Source organism: Crocuta crocuta, unplaced genomic scaffold (genome assembly GCF_008692635.1).
Source record: "Crocuta crocuta isolate KB4526 unplaced genomic scaffold, BGI_CrCroc_1.0 scaffold233, whole genome shotgun sequence".
NCBI lineage: Eukaryota > Metazoa > Chordata > Mammalia > Carnivora > Hyaenidae > Crocuta > Crocuta crocuta.
Window position 1 is genome coordinate 5,372,152 of NW_027529526.1, and position 20,799 is coordinate 5,392,950.

General features: G+C 38.4%; 1 protein-coding gene across 1 annotated transcript in view; it reads right to left on the reverse strand.

Moving 5' to 3' along the window:
• Positions 1-6,406: 6,406 nt before the first annotated feature.
• Positions 6,407-20,799, reverse strand: part of PDE3B (phosphodiesterase 3B) — a 162,796-nt gene continuing 148,403 nt past the window's right edge. The window contains exons 14-17 of the mRNA XM_077761076.1: positions 17,558-17,761; positions 15,522-15,683; positions 9,125-9,380; positions 6,407-8,252 (exon numbers count right to left, since the gene is read on the reverse strand). Of these exons, the coding sequence (XP_077617202.1) occupies positions 8,038-8,252; positions 9,125-9,380; positions 15,522-15,683; positions 17,558-17,761 (837 nt within the window). The 3' untranslated portion in view covers positions 6,407-8,037. The remainder of the gene's footprint in view (positions 8,253-9,124; positions 9,381-15,521; positions 15,684-17,557; positions 17,762-20,799) is intronic.

The following is a 20,799-nucleotide window of genomic DNA, read 5'->3' on the forward strand; positions in this document are numbered from 1 at the left end:
TTTATCCATTCATCTATCAGTGGACACTTCGGTTGCTTCCATCACTTGACTATAGTAGATAATGCTGCAGTGATCATGGGAGTATATATATCTTTTTGAGTTTGTGTTTTTGTTTCCTTTGGATGAATACCCAGAAGTGGAATTGCTGGATCACGTGATAGCTCTATTTTTATTTGGGGGGTAGTTTTCCTACTGTCAGTCACAGCGGCTGTGCCAGTTTACTTTCCCACCAACTGTGCACACCATACACAAGAGTTCCCTTTTCTCCTCTCTCTTGCCAGCACTTGTTAGAACGCTTACAATCAAAGACCGGAAACAGCAGGCATGAGGTGATCACTCATGAGGTTTTGATTTGCTCTTTCCTGATTAGTGACTTTGGGCATCTTCTCCTATACATCTTGCCCATCTGTATGTCCTCGCTGGAGAAATGTCTATTCAGATCCTCTGCCCATTTCTTAAATCAGATGGAGTTTTGTTTTTGTCATGTTTGTTTCTTGCTATTGAGGCGTACGAGTGCTTCATATATTTCAGATATTAACTAACCTCTTATCAGGTATATCCTTTACAGATAAATCTTCTCCCATTCAGTGACTTGCCTTGTTTTGTTGATGGCTTCCTTCACTGTGCAGAAAGTTTTTAGTTTGATGTAGTTCCATTGTTTTCATTTTGTTTTGTTTTGCTTGTGGTGACCTATCAAAAAAAAAAAAATCAGTGCCAACATCCATGTCAAGGAGATAACTGCCTATGTTTTCTTCTTTGGGTTTTATGGTTTCAGGTCTCACATGTAGGTCTTTAATCCATTTTTAGTTTAGTTTGTATGTGGTGTGACAAAGTGGTGTAGTTTCATTCTTCTGCTGGTAGCTGTTGTTTTACCAACACTATTAAAAAGACCATCCTTTCTGCCCTGTATATTCTTGGCTTCTTTCTCATAAATTGACCATATATGTGTGGATTTATTTCTGGGTTCTCTTGTTCTTTTGATCTACATGTCTGTTTTTAGCTCATCACTATTTTGATAACTGTAACTTTACAGTAAAAGTTGAAATCAGGAAGCATGATGTGTTCAGCTTTGTTTTTGTTTTTTTCTTAGGATTTCTTTGACTATTCAGGGTGTCTTGTGCTTCCACTACAAACTTCATATCAGTTATATTAAATCCTAAAAATGCCACTGGAACTTGGATAGAGATTGTTAAAATTAAGTCAATTTTAACAATATTCTTTAAACCATGAGCACTCAATTTTTTTGCATTCCATTTTCATCAATGTATGTTTACCTTTTTAGCTGAATTCTTCAGTATTTTCTCCTTGAAATTGTATTTTTTTTCCTTAATTTCACTATTTGTTTAAATTTTTAATGTTTGTTTCTGAAGGAGGGAGAAACAGAGTGAGTGGGGGAGGAGCAGAGAGAGAGGGAGACCCCAAATCCAAAGCAGGCTCTAGGCTTTGGCACAGAGCCTGATATGGGACTCGAACTCCCAAACTGTGAGATCATGACCTAAGCTGAAGTTGGACACTAAACCAGCTGAGCCACTCAGGAGCCCCATGATATTTCATTTGTTTACAGAAATGAGTTTTTTCATTTTGTACCCATCAACTTTACTGAACTTGTTTATTCTAACAGTTTGGGGGGGGGAGTCTTTAGGGTTTTCTGTATGTATACAATATCATATCATCTGCAAGTAGAGACAATTTTACTTCCTTTCAAACTGGAAGCTTTCATTTCTTCTCTGAGTGCTCTGGCTAGGATTTCCAATACTGTGTTGATAAAAAATGGTGAGGGTAGGCATCTGTGTCTTTTTATTTTGGAATGTTAACTGTGGGGGCTTGTCCTATATGGTCTTTATTATATTGTGTTTCTTCCATTACCCACTTTGAGATATTATAAAAAGATGGTGAACTTTGTCAAATGCTTGTTCTGATCTATTGATTGTGATTTTTACCCTTCATTTTGTTAATGTGGTATATCTATATTCTGTTCTTCTAATTTCTTACGGTAGATCCTTGGCTCAACTTATCAGTCTTTCATTTTTTTTCTAATATAAACATCTAATGTCTAAGTTTCTATTTAAGTGCCACTTTCACTACATCTTAATTCTGGGAAAGTAGTACATATAGTTTATTCACTTCTACTTAAATTTAAATGCTGTTATCATTTCTTTAGTTCTTTCTGGAGTTACTTGGAACAATTTCTTTAATCTTTCAGGCATATATAGAAATAGTGGCACCTGGGTGGCCTCTACTCTTGATTTTTGCCTAGGTCATGATTTCAAGCTAGTGGGATTGAGCCCTGTGTAGGCTTCACGCTGATCATGGAGCCTGCTTGAGATTCTCCTTCTCCTCTCTCTCTCTGCTCCTTCCCTGCTTCCTCCCTTTCTCTCTGATATATATAATTTATAAAGAAAGGGGCACCTGGGTGGTTGATTAAGCATCCAAGTCTTGATTTCAGCTCAGGTCATGATCTCCTGTTTCATAGATTCAAGCCCTGACTTGGGATCTGCCTTGGTAGTGTGGAGCCTGCTTGGGATTCTCTTTCTGCCCCTCTGCTGCTCATGTTCTCTCTCTTCAAAATAAACTTAAATAACTGAAGACTAATTGTCTTGTGGTCAGAGAACATGGCTTGTATGGTACATATTGACACATTGGAACTTGCTTTATAGACAAGGATGTGGTCAACTTTTATAAATGTCCTTTGGATATTTAAGTAAAATTGTCTTATTTGTTGGGTTTTATGTTCTGTATATGTTTAATACTGTCCATTGTTTTATATTTTTATTAATTTTTGGTCTGTTTAACTTACTAAAAGTGTTAAATCTCCCATCTAGGTTGTAGAAATAACAACTTTTCTCCATAGTTAACAAACTTTTGATTCATGCATCTTTTAGACTATTAGATGAATACATATTTTTATGTAGCCGGTAAATTTCCTTTGCAAAACAGAGATAACTACCTTAAAAGTGGTGATAAGTTAAGATCAAACCATGAAGAACAATGCTTAACATTAGTACATTAAAAATACTATATAAATGTTAGCTTAAAAAAAAAAAAAAGTCTGGGGGCGCCTAGATGGCTCAGTCAGTTGAACATCCAATTCTTGGTTTTGGCTCTGGTCATGGTCCCAGATTTGTAAGATTGAGCCCCATGTCGGGTTCCATGCTGAGCTTGAAGCCTGGTTAAGATTCTCTCTCTCTCTCTCTCCCCTCCCCTGCCCCTCACCCCTACTCAAGTTCTCTTAAAAAAAAATCCTGTGATAGACGAGATGTACTAATCCAAAATAGTGACTATTTATATTATAGGTATTGATATTTCAATATTCCTACCTTATTTTTCCCATTTGTCTTGCTGTTTTTCTTTTCTCGTTTGTTACATTATCAATTCATTATCAGTACCAGATTAGAAGTTATACTTTACCTTTAAAATTTTAGTAGTTTCCCTTAATTTTAGCATATATACCTAATTTAACAAAGTCTAAAGTTAATATCTCAATTTGAAACTACAAGACCCTTAACTTTAATCTCTTGATTGACATGTGCTTGTTACCCTACAAAATTTTTAGTTCATATAAATAATGACTGGTTAGATTTGCCTAAACATGTTATTTATTAGTCTTTTTATCTTTCCTTCTTGCATTGGCTTATCTTCCCCCAGGGCCCTTTTTCTTCTTTTCTAAAGTAGGCACTTTAGAATCTTGCTACTCTTACATGTGGTCAATAGGCCAACAGCATCAACATTACATCACCTGAGAACTTAAAAAAATATATCTACATTCTCAGGGACCTACTTTTAGACCTATAGACTTATTTGGGTTTTTTTTGTTGGTTTTTTTTTTAAGCTCTATTTTTATTTTTCAAGCAAGCTCTAGGCCCAACATGGAGCTTGAACTGACCCCAAAATCAAGAGCTGCACACTCTGTGGACCCAAGCCAGCCAAGTGCACAAGAAATATAGACTCTTGGGTCTCCTGTAAATTTACTAGATCAGAATATTCATTTTAATCAGATCACAAAATGATTTATATGCACATTTACAGCAAGCTTTAGAAGCACTGCTCTGAAGTTTCATTAGGTTAAATCTGTTGATGGTAAAATATCCATGTTTATCTGAAAATGTCTTTTTATTTTACATTGACTTTTGGTAGTTCTGGTGATTAAGTTGACAGATTTTTTTTTCTTTTCCTCAGCACTTAAAAGATAATATTGTAGTGACTTTAGTGTTGGTACCAAAATGTTTGTGGTCAATCTTCTGGCCATTTGTACCTGGTAATTTTTTTTTTTTAAAGTAAGCTCCATGCCCATGCCCAATGTGGGGCTTGAACTCACAACCCCAAGATAAAGAGTCACATGCTCCAACAACTGAGCCAGCCAGGAGCCTCTCTGTGCCTGGTGAGTTTTACATTTCTCTGCTTGGCCACTTTTTTTCTCTTTCTTTTTTTGTCATTCTGGATCTTATTTCCGTAAGCATTTCATGCATGTTCTTTTTTTCTTTTCAATGTTTAATTTTGAGATACAGAGTGTGAGTGGTGGAGGGGCAGAAAGAGAGAGGGTGATGCAGAATCTGAAACAAGCTCTAGGCTCTGAGCTGTCAGCACAGAACCTGACACAGGGCTCAAACTTGAGAGTGGAGAGATTATAACCTAGGTCAAAGTCGGACACTTACCTGACTGAGCTGCCAGGGTGCTCCTATATTCTCATCATGCAATGTAGCATCTGCAGTCGTTGGGTTGGCTAAATCTATTAATTTCTGCTATTCTCATTCACGGTCGTTTCTTGTGTTTGGACTCTTTTATCAAAGTTCTCCAGAGAAACAGAACCAAGAGGCTATATATACACTCGTGACCCTCCACCACGTCTACAGTCTACTACTTCTCTGATATACCCTCTCTTAGTGAATGACATGGACAGCTGCCGACAGCAGAAATCTGAAAGTTACTTGTCATCTGCATACCATCGTATACAATTAATCCCCAGGGCAAACTGATTCTACATCTTGAATATCCAGTCTACTTACCTCTCTGTTGTCCTGTAATCTCTTCATATCCAAATTAAGGAGATCTCCCCTTGTCTAATCTTATTCTTCCATTTGACATAGTACGTTATTTGAATGATTGTCATAAAATGTAAATCTTGGAGCGCCCAGGAGGCTCAGTTAGTTAAGCATCTGATGCTTGACTTCGGCTCAGGTCATGAAGTCACGGTTCGTGAGTTTAAGTTTCGCATCGGGCTCTGCACTGACAGTGTGGGCATTCTGCTTGGGATTCTCTCTCTGTCTCTCTGCCCTTCCCCTGCCTGCTCTACCTCAAAATAAACAAACATGTTTTATTTTTAGAAAATATAAATTTAATCATGTCCCTCTTCCAGATTAGAACTTTTTTTAGTTGTTCCCCATTTCCTTAAGGAAAGATACTTAAAAGGCACATCATGCTTTACCATGCCCTTCATTAGCCAATCTCTCCACTATTCCCTTCCAGCCACTCTAAACCTCTTTTGGCCCCTCCGGTGTGGGGATGCGTTCTCGTCCTGGCCTCTACACAGAGTGTAGATTCTTTCCATAAGCAATGATCTCCAAGGTAAATCATTTTTTCCTCTGGGAAGCTGTTCATCTCTGCTCCACAGGCCAGTTACCATCCTACCTGCCCTTTAGAGCTGCTCAGATTAGTCTGGCAACTAGAATAAGGAAACGAGAGTTGGCTTTATTCATCTCTTTTGTGAAGTTCCGTTCTATGAGATGCAATCTAGAAGAAATCTTTGACTTCAGCAATGCAAAAGTTTACAGGATTTTTGTAAGAACAGAAAAGGTCAACAGCACCAACCAAGTAAGAATAGCAGGAAACAGCCTTCAAATCAGGAAATAACTAAAAAGATTTTTTTATGGAAAAAATGTATCGCTAAGCACCTATAGCACTACAAGATTATTTCTAAGACCAGGGATTTTAAAACAATAGTAAATTCATGATGAAAGTTAAAATAAAATTAGTCTGATTCAGTAGTAACCAAATTAGGATATGTAATATGGCTTATGGCAATTTTTCAAGTAAGATTTCATTTAATAGCATAGCACTGTATATACTTAATGTAGTCACATTCATTTCTTACAATTTATGAATTTGTTTCAGGTTTCTTTGGGCAACTTTAACCTATGTCAATTATTTAGCAAAGGTTAAATGATTTAAAAATTATTTAAAACGGAGTTCTCAGTAACATTTTTAATAAGACATTCCTTTTGAGAAAATATATACATTAACCCCAATACAAAATTTTAATAAAATAGAAAGTAAATCTGAGTTTCATTATGCATATAAGCACATGTGAATTTATACACATGAGCTTTGCACAAGTATAGGCAGGATGCAAAATGTGCACTAGAGAAATAAAAGCACAGGATAGATATATACATTATAAGTGCAAACTCAATAAATTAGTTAAAATTTTATTACTTAGTAATGTGCAACCAGGTTACAAATTATATGGCAGTGGTAGCAAAAGTGGCAGGAAGGAGCGGAGCACTCAACATGTCTAATAAATAAAGCTTGGTGATTCATTAAATATTCTACAAGATCAAAACTTCCAACACTTCTATAGATCTTTGAGATATGCCAAATATTTCAGGTAGGTAAGAAACTGCCTGACATCACCTTAAAGAAATCATCTTGGAAAATGTTTTTACCATCTACAAGAGCTACATGGATCCAAAATATGGTCTCCAAGAATAAAAAAACAAAAATTAGTCTACCATCTTGCTATCATTTAGGCTGCTCTTTATATCTTCAAAATTTTTTTACGACTAAGGTACCCTAGGAGTTCATGAACATTGTAAATATCCATTTTCTTTGCAATTAAGTCTTCTCCACCATTTACTTTCTTAAAAAGTAGGCTTGGATTTGGGCTCTAGAAGTACTGAGTAGTCACAGGTCACTTCTGTCATGTAGTCTCAAGGGAGGAGGAAATTAACAAAGATTAGCATCAGTTTTACAGTGACTAAACATATGACACCTAAGATATGGATCTAAAGATAAGCACATATTCCAGTTAGTCAACTGTGTCTTTTAGAATTCGACTGTTTTTGTTCTTTATCTTTGATAGGATTAGCTTCGTTATAACTCTCCTTTACCTTGGCTTTAATTAGTCTCAAATTATGAGATCTGAGAGAAAATAATGCTCACTTCATAAAAAGTTAACACCTTTAGGACAATTCTTTTTTTTTCTTCTGACAAATCTGTGTTTATATTAACTAAATCTTGAAAAATACTAATCCTGAGCAAGAGTAATAAAAAGTTTTGACTAAACAATACAATTCCTTCATTATTAAACCTGAACAGCTTTAAAAATTCAACCATGGAATGCAAGTCAGTTAGACTGGAGTTCAGACTTCTGTGGTCCATGGCAAACCTGAATACTCTGAGCAGAAATAAAACACACATAGTAGATAACACACGACAGTAAAAAGCATCAAACTGATGCACCTGAATTTGTTATATTTAACAAAGGTCATTCAGTCTTTCCTGGATAAACGTAGCTGGGAGAACAGCACTGGACTGTGTATTGCATTGAACAGATCCCTCAGAAAGGCAACACTGGATCCTTTTTTAGACAGGCACAGACTTTTTCCCCCCCAAAACATTCAAAAATCTAAAAGACACATTTGGAAAAAACGTATGAATCCTATTTTCGTGAAAGCAAAAAGTTCTGGCCGTTTTGGAAACTGAAGTCACTTGAATTTTTAGTTCTAGCTACCCCTCACGGAAAATAAGAGCTTACAACTGGGCAAAGCATTATTACGACAAAAGTATATACCAGTGGAGGCATCGAGGAAGAGTTTCGCAACATGAGTCAATGGAGTCCTGCTCTATGAACACCCGTCCAGCCCGTGTCCACGTGCTGAAAGTGCACAGGACCGGGGGGCCACCAGTGCAGCGAGGGTCCTCTCGCAGTCCTCAGGCCTGTCCACCTAGGAGCGGTCGGCTGTGAGTCCGCACGGTCAGTGTCCGGTGAGGACTTCTGACCCTGGGCATAGCCCTTGGGCCTTCTTCAAGATGCCTTTTCTTTTATTCACACTGTCTCTCCTCCTCTTCATCTGCTTCTTCAATGACCTGAATGTCGTCTGCTTGAGGTAAGGAAGAATTCTCCACCTGCAGTTTATTCCCATCAGCTTTACATTTCTCTTCTTCCTCAATGATTTCCTTCCATATCTTGTGGTTTTCGGCGAGGTGGTGCATTAGCTGACAAAATATTCGCCGTCTGCCTTTCCTCCTTTGTGGTTCTGTGAAGTTTAAAACAAACGGATTCAAATTCTAGTAATATAATTCAATCATTCATTCACTAAATATCTGAGTGCCTATTACTTTCCAGGCATTTATCTAGGGCACTGGGGTGGTAGTAATACAGTAAGACAAGTAATCTCTGCTCCATGGAGCTCCTATTCTAAGGGAAAGGTGAAGAAGCAAAACACGAGATGGGGTTAAACATGTACAGATGAAAATGAAGCAGAGAAAGGGATTAGGAAAGACTGGATGATGTGAGAGGGGAGGACAGTACTAAAATTTCAAATGATAAAAAACAATGCAGTTAACGTTTTTAGAACTTAAGTACTGAATTAAACACAATTACCACAGCTTCAGTGAGTAGACATAATTTTTAGAAGCCAGTCAGCCTGCCAGAGATGATGCTCAGATGGTGGTGGCAGAAGCCCACTGTTCACTATGCTGATCTTGAAGACAACTGGTGATGGGGGTGGGAGGGGGGCGGCTAGTTCTTTGTAATTATGGTATCTGTTCTCAGCTATAGTGATTGGAATGCTGGATGTGATTTCATTTACATCTAGAAAGGTGGCAAATGTCTGAGGACTAGCCCCTTGAGCCCATTCACCTCACACAATCAGATATGGTGACAGCCCTATAGTGATGCACAGGTGAGCCTCCTGAAGCGAACTGGCTGGAGGACAGCACCCAAAGAACTGCTACTTTAACCAAGACCGTGTGTGATGGCATCAGCACGGCACCCAGCACAGGAGTAACTCCAGAGACTATTCAATCTGAACACTTAGACACGAATTACTCCAGACAGAATTATGGAATCTCTTAAAGATAGCTGCAAATATCCATTTGAGAAATTATAGTATCCCTCTGTTCTTACTAGGATTTAAGTTGTCATCTATTTCTTCATCATCTGTGTCTAATTCTTCGCCATCTTCTTCTTCATAACAACTTTCTGTGTCTTCATCGTCTTCTGCTTCTATCCACTGACCCGGCAGCAAGCCGGCAGCATCGTAGGAGTTACACAGAGGACCCACTATGTGGGTGATGAAAGATTCTTGGAGTTTTGCCAGTTGAGGTGAAGAACGATCCATGAAGGGACTGATGGGCAAACCGAGATTAGCTTCTTCATCTCCCTGATCAGTTTAAAAAGAAAAGTACGTTTTTAACTATTGAAAGAATAACCACTGAGCTTTGCTGTTAACATTATCTTGAGGAGTGTGTGTGTGGTTTTAGTTTTTATTCATTTATTTTGAGAGAGAGCGCATGTGAGTTAGGGATGGCCAGAGAGAAAAGATAGAAGATCCCAAGCAGACTCTGCACTGTCTGTGCACAGCCCGACGTGGGGCTCGAGCTCCCTGTTTATGAGATCATACATGATAGCCAAAATCAAGAGTTGGACACTTAACCAACTGTGCCACCCAGGCACCCCTATCTTGAGATTTTTAAATATGCATAGTATATATCAAAATAATTTCTTTACAAACAAGTGTAATTACTGTCAGTTCAACTATCAGAATTTCTCCAATATTTGGGAAATCCTAAAGAAGACTTTATTTTCATACTCTACCAGTCAACTAGTATGACTGATGGTCAGTTAACAGGAAAAATATACATTAGAAAAAAAATCAACAAATAACCTGTAAATTCTATATCATGTAGAGATTCTCCTTCTCCTAAGGGGAGATGGTATGGAAACTTTGTTGTTGTACCTCAAATGTGCAGAGCTGAATTTTGTAAGTGCCTTTTCAACACCCTTTTCTAACAGCAGAACTTCTTAATGAATCTGAATCAGAAAACCTCATGTGTAAAACAGAAGGAGAGGTACTGAGGCTGAGGTGAAGACTCTGGGTCCAGCACTCCCACTGTGCTCCAGGGCTTCAGACAGCACAATTTGAGATCAGACAGACATGGTTTCAAAGCCTGCTTTTGCCACCTACCACCTGTGCGGTGTTGACCAAGCTCTATGCCCATTTCATGTGTAAAATCTGAATAATCTACTTTAAAGTTTGCTCTGAGGATGAAAAGCAATATTATATCAAGTATTTAGCACAGTACTGAGCATTCCCCAAAGGGCACAATGAACATTTTCATTCCTAGGATTTGAACTGGTGGGGATGAATACTCTCTAGAATGGATAAACTGTAGGCAAGCAGTGTCCATGTGATGAGCCAGCATTGTCCTAGGGAAACAACCAGAAACTGTTCTAGTAATTGACCCATGATTAGAAATCTATGATTTTATCTTCTATGAGGAAGAAAACCATTGTTTGGGGAAAAAAATCTCAGTTGGATTTATCCACAGGATTCTAAAATTTCATAAATTTGGCTTTTCTAAGCCCATGGTACTGAAATGGATATGGGGTATAAAGACAGGATAATTAAGATAATAAAAAAATTAAAAGTTGGTCAAGGTTAGAATTTTGTATCCATATCCAAAAGATGTTTAATAGCATAACCAAATAAAGAAATAGTGTTGATACAGGTTGACTAAGACTTTCATGTAGATTATTACATTTAACCCTTCAAGGTAACTCCATGTGGTAAGGTGTCAGATGACCTTTTGCTCTAAATATGAATAATGAAACTTTAAGTAAAAACTGTCTGAAATAATGTGGTTAGTAATAAACCTGGAATTATAATAGATGACATTTATTGAGCATTTATGTGTCAGGAACTGTTCTAAGAACTTTAATAATTCATCTAATCCTCACAGCAACCTTATGAAGTAGATCCCATCAAATATTCCTATTTTATCAGTGAAGAAATTGAGGCACAGAGAAGTTAAGTAACTTATTCTAGGTCACCTTCCTGGTAAAAAAGAGAACCCGGGATTCAACCTCAAGCATAGATTCTAACTTTTTGCTTAGCCAGAATTTTATATACTTAGAATTTTTAAAAATATATTACAGGGGTACCTAGGTGGCTTAGTTTGTTGAGCGTCTGGCTCTTGATTTTGGCTTGGGTCATGATCTTTTGCTTGGTGGGTTTGGGTCCTGTGTCAGACTCCATGCTGGTGGTGCAGGGCCTGCTTAGGATTCTCACACTCCCTCTTTCTCTGCCCTTCCCCTGCTCTCTCTCAAAACAAAAAATCTTCCAAAAAATTAATTTTCTAATGTCCTTTCACTGAATTGGTGAGTTTTCTTCCTTTCTTCCTTCCTTCCTTCCTATAGTTTATTGTGAAATTTGTTTCCACATAACACCCAGTGCTCATCCCCACGAGTGCCCTCCTCCATGCCTATTCCCCCTCCCCCCTACATCCATCAGTTCTCAGTTTTTGTCAGCATTCAAGAGTTGAGAGAGGGTTTTAAATACCATTTAGATGCTATAACAAACAGGGGAGCACAGAGTCTGAAACTCTGCAGCTCGATACCTGGCAGTGCTCTGGAGGAAAAGGAGGCTCTCCAGGAGCAGACAGGTCAGAAGGGTCCTCAGGCTACATGGGAAAAGGCAGTTTCCCTGCTGGGAGGACATTTGGTAGAGGTTGTGCAGCCTCCCCATAGGCAAACGTCCCAGCAGACCCTGGAGAAGAGCCACATTTGCTAGTGTTGGAATAAGGATATTAGGGGGTGGTGAAGCCTGGTGACAGATGTGTGTTGTGATTTACCATAATCCCTGAAATGCGGCTGCTACACGATCATGCAAACGTTTTCTGGGGTGGGCTGGCACCTAGCTGTAGTCTCTGGGCATCTGCAGGGGCACAGTCACATGAAAGTACCAGAGGGTGGGACAGCACCCAATCACTGCTTGGGGAGACCCTCCCCCAGAGGGTCTGAGGGGGTCAAAGCTGGAGGGCCCTCAGAAGTGAGGTGTTTGGAAACACAGCCCCATCTGAGATAAAACTTGGGAGGGAGGTTCTGCCTGGCAGGCTGATGGCTTGCTCACGGACAGTGTAAAAGCAGGGAGTGGACAGAAGCTGGAGACCAAAGGAAGGGTGCTTGATTGCCAGTGGGTGAGACCACAGAGTTCTGAAACTAGAGACTGGGTAGCTGGATGACACCATTTTCATCCCTCCCATGCATGTGCATACACACATACACACGCCACAACTATCTACCCCAGTAAGCTAAGCAGCGCCATCTGGTGGAGAACAGAGCTGTTACACCAAGCCCCTGCCAACCATGCCAAATGCACTCTAGAGGAACACAAGTCTCTCTGCCTGCTTAGTTTACAGACTATAAACTGCTTCATAGTTGGGCTTCTAGGGGAACTAGATGTTAATTTCAATAGTATTTCATTCTGTTGCCTGGTCCATCTATTCAGAATTTTTTTCTTTTGACTTTTAGGGGAACTGGGTATAATTTCGATCATTTTATTCTATTTGCTGGTCCATCTATTCAATTTTTTTTTTATTCTTGAATACAGAAAAAGTTTCACTATCCATGCTTATAAACATTTTTAACTTTTCTATTTTTTATTTTGTAATTTTTAATTCTATTTTACTTTTATCATTTTATTCTATTTTATTGTGTTTTTTTAATTTTCAAACCTTTTCCTTTTCTTTCCTTTTTTTCTCTATCAAACTTCTTTCAACAACCAGACCAAAACACACCTAGGACCTAGCATCCTTTCTTTGATTTTTTTATATTTTAATTTTTTTTAATTAAAATTTTAGGTTTATTATTGAGACACAGAGAAACAGAGCATGAGTAAGGGAAGGGCAGAGAGAGAAGAAGACACAAAATGTGAAGCAGGCTCCAGGCTCTAGGCTGTCAGCACAGAGCCCAACACGGGGCTCAAACCCACAAACCATGAGATCATGACCTGAGCTGAAGTCAGATGCTTAACTGACTGAGCCACAGAGGTGCCCCAATTTTTAAATTTTACTTGTTTTTAATTTTATTCTTTTTACTTCTTCAAAATGATGAAATGAAGGAATTCCCCCCCCCCCCCCCCCCCCACGGAAAAAAAGAAATGACAGCCAGGGACTTGATCAACACAGATACAAGCAAGATGTCTGAACTAGAATTTAGAATCACAATAATATGAATACTAGCTGGGGTTAAAAAAAAGCATAGAATCCCTTTCTGCGAAGATCAAAGATCTTCTAGTCAGGGTGAAATTAAAAATGCTATAACTGAGATGCAATCTAGAATGGCTGTCACAGTGGCAAGGATGGATGAAGCAGAGCAGTGAATCAGTGATAAAGAGGACAAACTTATGGAGAATAATAAAGCAGAAAAAAAGGAAACTAAGGCAAAATAGCACGATTAGAATTAGAGAACTCAGTGACTCATTAAGAAGGAACAAAATTAGAATCAGGGATTCTAGAAGATGAAGAGAGAGAAAAAGGGGTAGAAGGTTTATGTTAGCAATCAGAGCAGAAAACTTTCCTAACCTGGGAAAAGACACAGACCTCAAAATCCAGGAAGCACAGAGGACTCCCATTAGATTCAACAAAAACTGACCATCACAAGGCATGTCATGGTCAAATTTGCAAAATACTCAGGCGAGGAAAGAATCATGAAAGCAGCAAGGGAAAAAAGTCTTTAACCTACAAGGAAAGACAGATCAGGTTCATATCAGACCTATCCACAGAAACTTGGCAGGCCAGAAATAGGAGTGATAGGATACATTCAGTGTGCTGAATCAGAAAAATATGCAGCCAAGAATTCCTTATCCAGCAAGGCTGTCATTCAAAATAGGAGAAATACAAACTTCCCAAACAGAAACTAAAGGAGTTAGTGATCACTAAACCACCCTGCAAGAAATTTTAAGAGGGACTCTCTGAGGGGAGAAAAGGATTCCCAAGGAATGCAATTCCAAAGTCAAGAAGATGTATTTGGTATTTTGGAGATAATGAAATGATGGCTTCTGGGGAAATCAGTATACTTCTACATTTTGAGAGCCTCAAAATTGGACCCCCAAAAAATGGTAAAGAGGGGTACCTTGGTGGTATAGTCAGTTAAGTGTCTGACTCATGATTTCGGCTCAGGTCATGATCTCACAATTCATGAGATTGAGACCCAAATCGGGCTCTGTGCTAACAGCACAGAGCCTGCTTGGGATTTTCTCTCTCTCTCTCTCTCTCTCTCTCTCTGCCCCTTTCCCATTTGTGCACTCTGTCTCAAAATAAATAAACTTAAATTGGTAAAGATTCTGCAAATTGGTAGTGAAACTAGTAACCAAAGGGTTAATAGGACTAATAAGTACAACTGTAACTTTTTACCAAAATCTGCTTGTTCTTGGAATGCAGTTTGCCACCATGCGTCTATAGATAACATTGTTGCCTGACATCATGATAGCAAAATGCTGATTTAGTTGTTTGGCAGAGACTCAAGGCTTCACACTAGGAAACCAGCCAGAACCTGTCAGGACGACAGACCTTAAGAGTTCAACGGACAAACTTCTGGTATAAAAGAGCCTAAACCCCTACCTTTCAATCATGCTATGGATGCCATTTTCTGGCCAAGGGTCACCTAAAAACATGCAGAATATCCATGTAGATGAAGTTAACAAAATGACTTCAACCTTCTGTACTAACTTCCTTCATCTGATTTTGAAATCACATAGCTCCTCTCCCTTGTGCCCAGATTATTTCTGTTTGCCTTTAAATATTTCAGACTCTCCCACTTTGAGAAGGCAAATTTGAGGCCTACCCTCAATCTCCTAGTTTGGCTACCTCTCCAACCAACCCTTTCCTTGCTGCCTACTCAACGTGTCAGTGACTGGCTTTGCTGCATGTTGGGCATACAGATGAGTTCAGCTACAGTATTATTTCAAAGACAAGACTGTAAAACATATACGAGCATGTTTATATCCTTGAATCCTTAAAAACCATGAAAGATATCCTTTATCCCCATTTCTAGCCCTTGAATGTCTTACCTTCTGCCAGGACTTTTACCCAGTTGATGTTTCTAAGGCAGTCTTTCTACAGTGGGATTGAAAATGGATTGATATTCTTTAATATAATCTAAGTATACCCTGAATCAATTAAAGACAATTTCATCTGGAAAAAAATGATCCTAGGTTATAGGCACTCAGGGTTTTAAAAGCAGTCTTGGAACCATAATGTAGTGTAGCCTTACCTCTAGACTCAAGGGATATTTGGCTCAGGTCAGACAGGCAATAAGCTATTTTTTGTTGTTTTAAGTTCTAGCAGCAAAAACAAACAGAGCTGAGAAAATACTAAGACCAGAGCAAATTTAACAATTTCTAACTGTTTTTGGTCAAAGCAACCAGACTTCAAACACTTAATGTAGCTTACCCAAATCCCAAAGACTCGCATCTTCAGATGGCTGCTCTCAAAAATCCCGCCAATCTCACGTTTCAACTTACCTGCTCATAAAATTCATTGACAATGCCTTCTGTCCATTTCAAATGCAAGTCCCGAACTTTTGCCGGGCCATTTATATCTGCTAGTTTGATGCACACCTGGCATACCAAGAGGCGATCGTTTTCATTACTCCATTCTATACCATTACTGTTCACGTCATTGGCCTATTTTGGAAAAACAATTATTTTAGCTTCTGAGGGCACTGGAGTTGGGCTTTCCCCCCGCAAAAGTTTTCTATCTAAATTATAGGAAGGAATATGGGTCAAGTTTCCCTTTGAAGTATCATTCTAATTTTTGTTTCACAGGAAGCAGACGATAAAAACATAAACCATGGGTTTCAATATTTGTGATTACCACAGAAAATTGTAACTTGCGTGTACATATTACACATGTAATTAATTTATAATTTAATATATAATATACACTATAATTATATGTATATGCAAAATATTAATAAATCATTTAAGAATTGTAAAAAATTCTACTTTAAAGAACACTTAGGATCTACAGAGAAATTGGCTTTAGCTGTGAAAGGAAAAAATATGGAATAGTTGAAAGAAGACAAGTTTTAAAAGATGATCCCAATGGTTTCAAATCTTGACTCAATGATTTATTCATTGTGTGATATGGGAAAAATTACTTAATCTCCTTGAATCTAAATTTCTTCATCTATAAAATAGGAAAAGTAGTACCAATCTAGCCATATTACCATGAGGATTAATATGAAAAATGCCTAGTTCACGTAAATGCTAACACTGTTATCTAAATAAACGGTAATTATCATCACTAAGTAGGCAACTTACTATGCCTTCCAAAAACTCAAATTTTCTCTTGTGAAAAATGAAGTGCACGGCCCACATCAGTGGCTTTTAAACTTTAGCATGAGGGTAGGGTTTGGGGCACAAAACCCTTTTGTCAAAGTCACTATAGAAAACACTTAAAAAGGAGAGCTGTTTTGATTGAACCCGTGTAGGAGATCTAGAGCTCCACTCATGTGGCATTTTCCTGAGAGACTACAGAATAGAAATCTCTGAGGAACACAGATTCAAAAGTACTGAGCTAGGTGATCTTTTACCTGTAAAAACAAACATGTTACTCTGACTTAAGCACTTAAATGGACTTTTATTATTACATAAAGCTATACAACTATAAAATAATTTTAAAGGCATATAGACTTCTTGCTGATTTTTCTAAGTATTTTATTAATATCATGACAGCCACATATAGGGTCTCCACTGCAGGGGGGTTAAATCTAATATTCCTTTGTTACCGGTTCCTCTACCCTTGATGGTACCTCTTTCCTTTCGGTCACAAACATCATCAAGGGAACAAGAGATTCCTGCCAGCCAAAGAGGGAACATCCTTCCCTCAAGAATCTGTAAAGCCGTGCAAATCTGTGAGTCTGTAAAGCATTTTTCCACCTCTGATGTCTGAGGGGTAGAACACATTCTAATGAGTAGCACTATCCCATAAGGGTGGGGATTCTCAATTCCCCCATTGAATGAGAATTCTTGACGGCAGGGACTTTCACCTGTTCTTTCCTTATTCTGTGAAGAACGACTGTGCATAGTGGGCAACCCCAACAGTTCTTTAAGGAGCGCATTATGCCCCAGTGGAGGAGTGGATAGTCCTCTCCCACACCAGCTCGCTAAACACTAATATAAAGAAGGGATTAACACGTACAGTGAGGTAAGCATAACTGGCTTCTGAGAAACCCATCTTTACTTTCACAAAATACCATACTTGGCACTGTGCACAACTTTCTCCACTCTGCCCCTAAAAGTTTTTGCATCATTAGTTGGCTTAATACCATGTGAAGGAAAGTTGTAAGTCCATGTGTCAGAAAGAAAATGTAGCAAGCAACAGTCTTTTTAGGACATGTTATAATAAATGTTATTTTTTAAAATATTGACATATATTGTCTCACATAGATATTACTTTATGAGTACTATTAATTCTAACATTCAAAAACACTTCTAAGTAATACTGACAATAATGATTTCCATCTTTGAAGCCAGACATTAATTTGTACACAAACCTTGGCATTGAATTCAGCAAGGAAATCAAAATGCTTTTTAAGATCTGTGGCAAGGATTGCTTCAATGACTAAAAAACGAAAGCGCTTGAATTCCACATGATCAAGATTAAGAAGGAAGTTGTATTCTGGGCGAGAAAGATATAGATTCCAAGCTGATGCGGCATGATGATTTTCTAGAACAGATCTGTCGTTGTACAAAACTGCCTGAAAAGTAATAAGGAAAATGAGTCAGGCATCTCAGAGATAGTAATCTTTAATAATAAACAGAGTTAGGTTGGAAGAGTACAAACAATGAGTAACTACTATATGCCAAGCATTTTAATATCTGCGAAGAGTTGTGATAATTTTCTAAATGAGTTTACTGAAGTACAGAAAGGGGAAGGAAGATACACCTTTCCAGCATACACATCTAGTAGGTGAAAGGGTAATTCATCTCCAAAGTTCATCTTTGCAGACACCATGCTGCCCTCAAGAGACATAAAGTTGATATCTGAGGCCCACTTCATTAAATCAGTAAATCTTCTTAGATAAATCTTCTGTTAGGAAAATCATTAGAGAGACAGAGCAGGTTTAGGGACACACTTCTCTTCTTCAGCTGGCATGGGATCAATGTGGTGAGGACCAAAGAAGAGGCAGGAGCAGTGTCCCAGGTGAGTCACAGTCCCACATGCCTGGGAAAGACATGCGCCAAGTCCTGACATTGTCCCTGCGAGTAAGGGAGAAGCATGAAACAGGTAAAAGTACAAATCCTCTGGTTCAAGTGGAATGGAACCATTCACTGTTCATCCACCTCATTTCAGTGGAAGCCCCTCAGTACTCTAGAACCTTGGAATGCAGATTTTAAAAAATGGTGACTTTGGGGTGCCGGGGTGGGTTGGGTATCTGACTTTGGCTCAGGTCATGATCTCACAGTTCATAGGTTCAAGCCCTGTGTCAGGCTCTGTGCTGATAGCTCAGAGCCTGGAGCCTACTTTGGGTTCTGTGTCTCCCTCTCTCTCTCTCTGTCCCTCTGCTGCTCATGTTCTCTCAAAAATCAATCAAAATTCAAAAAAAATTTTTTTAAATAAAAGCCAGTGACTTATAGAATTGTCAGAGCCTCTTACGCCTCTAAAAATTGAGCATAGAAAAATTATTAGGGGTGCCTGGGTCGCTCAGTTGGTTAAGCATCCAACTTCGGCTCAGGTCATGATCTCCCAGTTTGTGGGTTTGAGCCCCCCATCGGGCTCTGTGCTGACAGCTAGCTCAGAGCCTGGAGCCTGGTTTGGATTCTGTATCTCCCTCTCTCTGACCCTCCCCTGCTCATGCTGTCTCTCTCTCTCAGAAATAAATAAAACATTAAAAAAAATTATTAGATAAGCACAGTAATTATTTTTAAAACTTTCACAGATAATGCTAAAGGTTGGAGATAAACATAAAACCTGTCCCTTGGTTTTCATAAAGCTTGTTAATGAGAAAGAAGGACAGATAAAAATAGAATGCAATCTACATTAAGATACATATTTTGGGAGCTTAAATAGGGTTACATGCTATTTGTGAAAATTAGCTATAGTCTAAATGTAAGCATAGATACTTAACACCATTTGATTTTTTTTTTTTAGCATTTGATTTTACGAAAGCAATGATGATTTAAACTTTGTAATGGGCCATGTAAAGTCTGCAAACAATCTAAATGTCCATCAATGGATGAAATAAAGATGTGGTGTGTGTATATATGTATGTGTGTGAATATGTGTGTGTGTGTGTATAATGGAATATTTATCCAGCCATGAGAAAGGAGGAAATCCTGACATTTGAGACAACATGGATGGACCTTGAGAGCACCATGCTAAGTGAGATAAGTCAATAAAGCAAATACTGTATGATATCTCTTCTATGTGGAATCTAAAAAAGCTGAACTCATAGAAACGCACAACGCTGGTTGCCAGGGGGCAGGGGAAGTGGAGAGATGTTGGTCAAAGGGTACAAACGTCCAGTTACAGGATACGTTCTGGGACTCTAATGCACAGCATTGTGATAGTAGTTATTAGCACTGTATTATATATTAAAAGTTGGTACTCACACAAAAAAGATGTGATATTAGGTGACATGATAGTAATATGACAATACGTGTGTATCAAATGAACATGATGTATACTTTAAACTTACACAATGTTACATATCAATTATGTCAATAAAAAAGGCATCTTATACTAACCTTAATACAACTTTAAAACATCATTAATCCCAAAGAGAAAGAATAAGCTTCAAAGATTTCCTAAGGGGTCAATTTATATTTCATAGTGATTTAACCAATTCATATTCAAACCTGATGAAGACCAATAAACTATTAGAACAGCTCTGTCCAGGAAGAAGTAATCAGGCTTCCAGCTCAATAAAGCACAACACGTAATAAGTGCCTTAAAGAGTTAGCTGACTTCATAACTCTTGGTTAGCAAGATCAGGAAAAGAAATAATAAAGCTCAGAATTCCTTCACCATTCAAATTACCCTTTGAAATTACCAAAGAAGTATAAAATAAGGATAAAAAATCTGTTTGCACGTATAGGATTAGGAGGAACTTAACTGAGGACCATGGGGGNTATCACTGTACTGGAAACCTCAAAGACATGATGAAAGAGGAAACGGAAAGGCCCAGTAAGTTACCACATGAGAAGGAAAAACCCACCTGGAGAACAAGTGGAAGGAGTCTGCTGCTGGACCCCAAGAAACCCACTACCTCACAGATGAGCAGAGGCAAGAAATGATCATGGAGCAGTAAGTAAGAGGCAAGTGTCAATTCTAATTGAGGAAGAATACTGGGTGAGCACACAGAACAATAAGCCAAGCTTAAACTTAATTAGAAAAACATTCCAGGTAGAACAGATAGGGAAGCCTCAGCTGGCTTTTACTGAGGGCTTTACGATGACCAGAGGAGGACAGGCCCGGGCTAACTTGGAGCTGCAGTAAATGACACCCTTTGACTTTGTGCTAAAGCATCCTGATCCCTGCTTTCTCGGGCTATGGATCCCCTTCCTTCGCTCTACAGGCAATGACATCTGTAATTTGGCAGAGCAAATTCATTGATCATAAACTTTCTTTTTCACCCTCCTTTTGAGTTGGAAAGATTTGCAACAGGGTTTAATATAAACGCTGATAGAATTAATCTTGACAAATAAACATCTTTCAATAAATGAACAAAGAGAAAACCCATCAGACATACGAAAGAGGAAGAGGCTGACAAATACGAACCAATGTCCCCTTGTG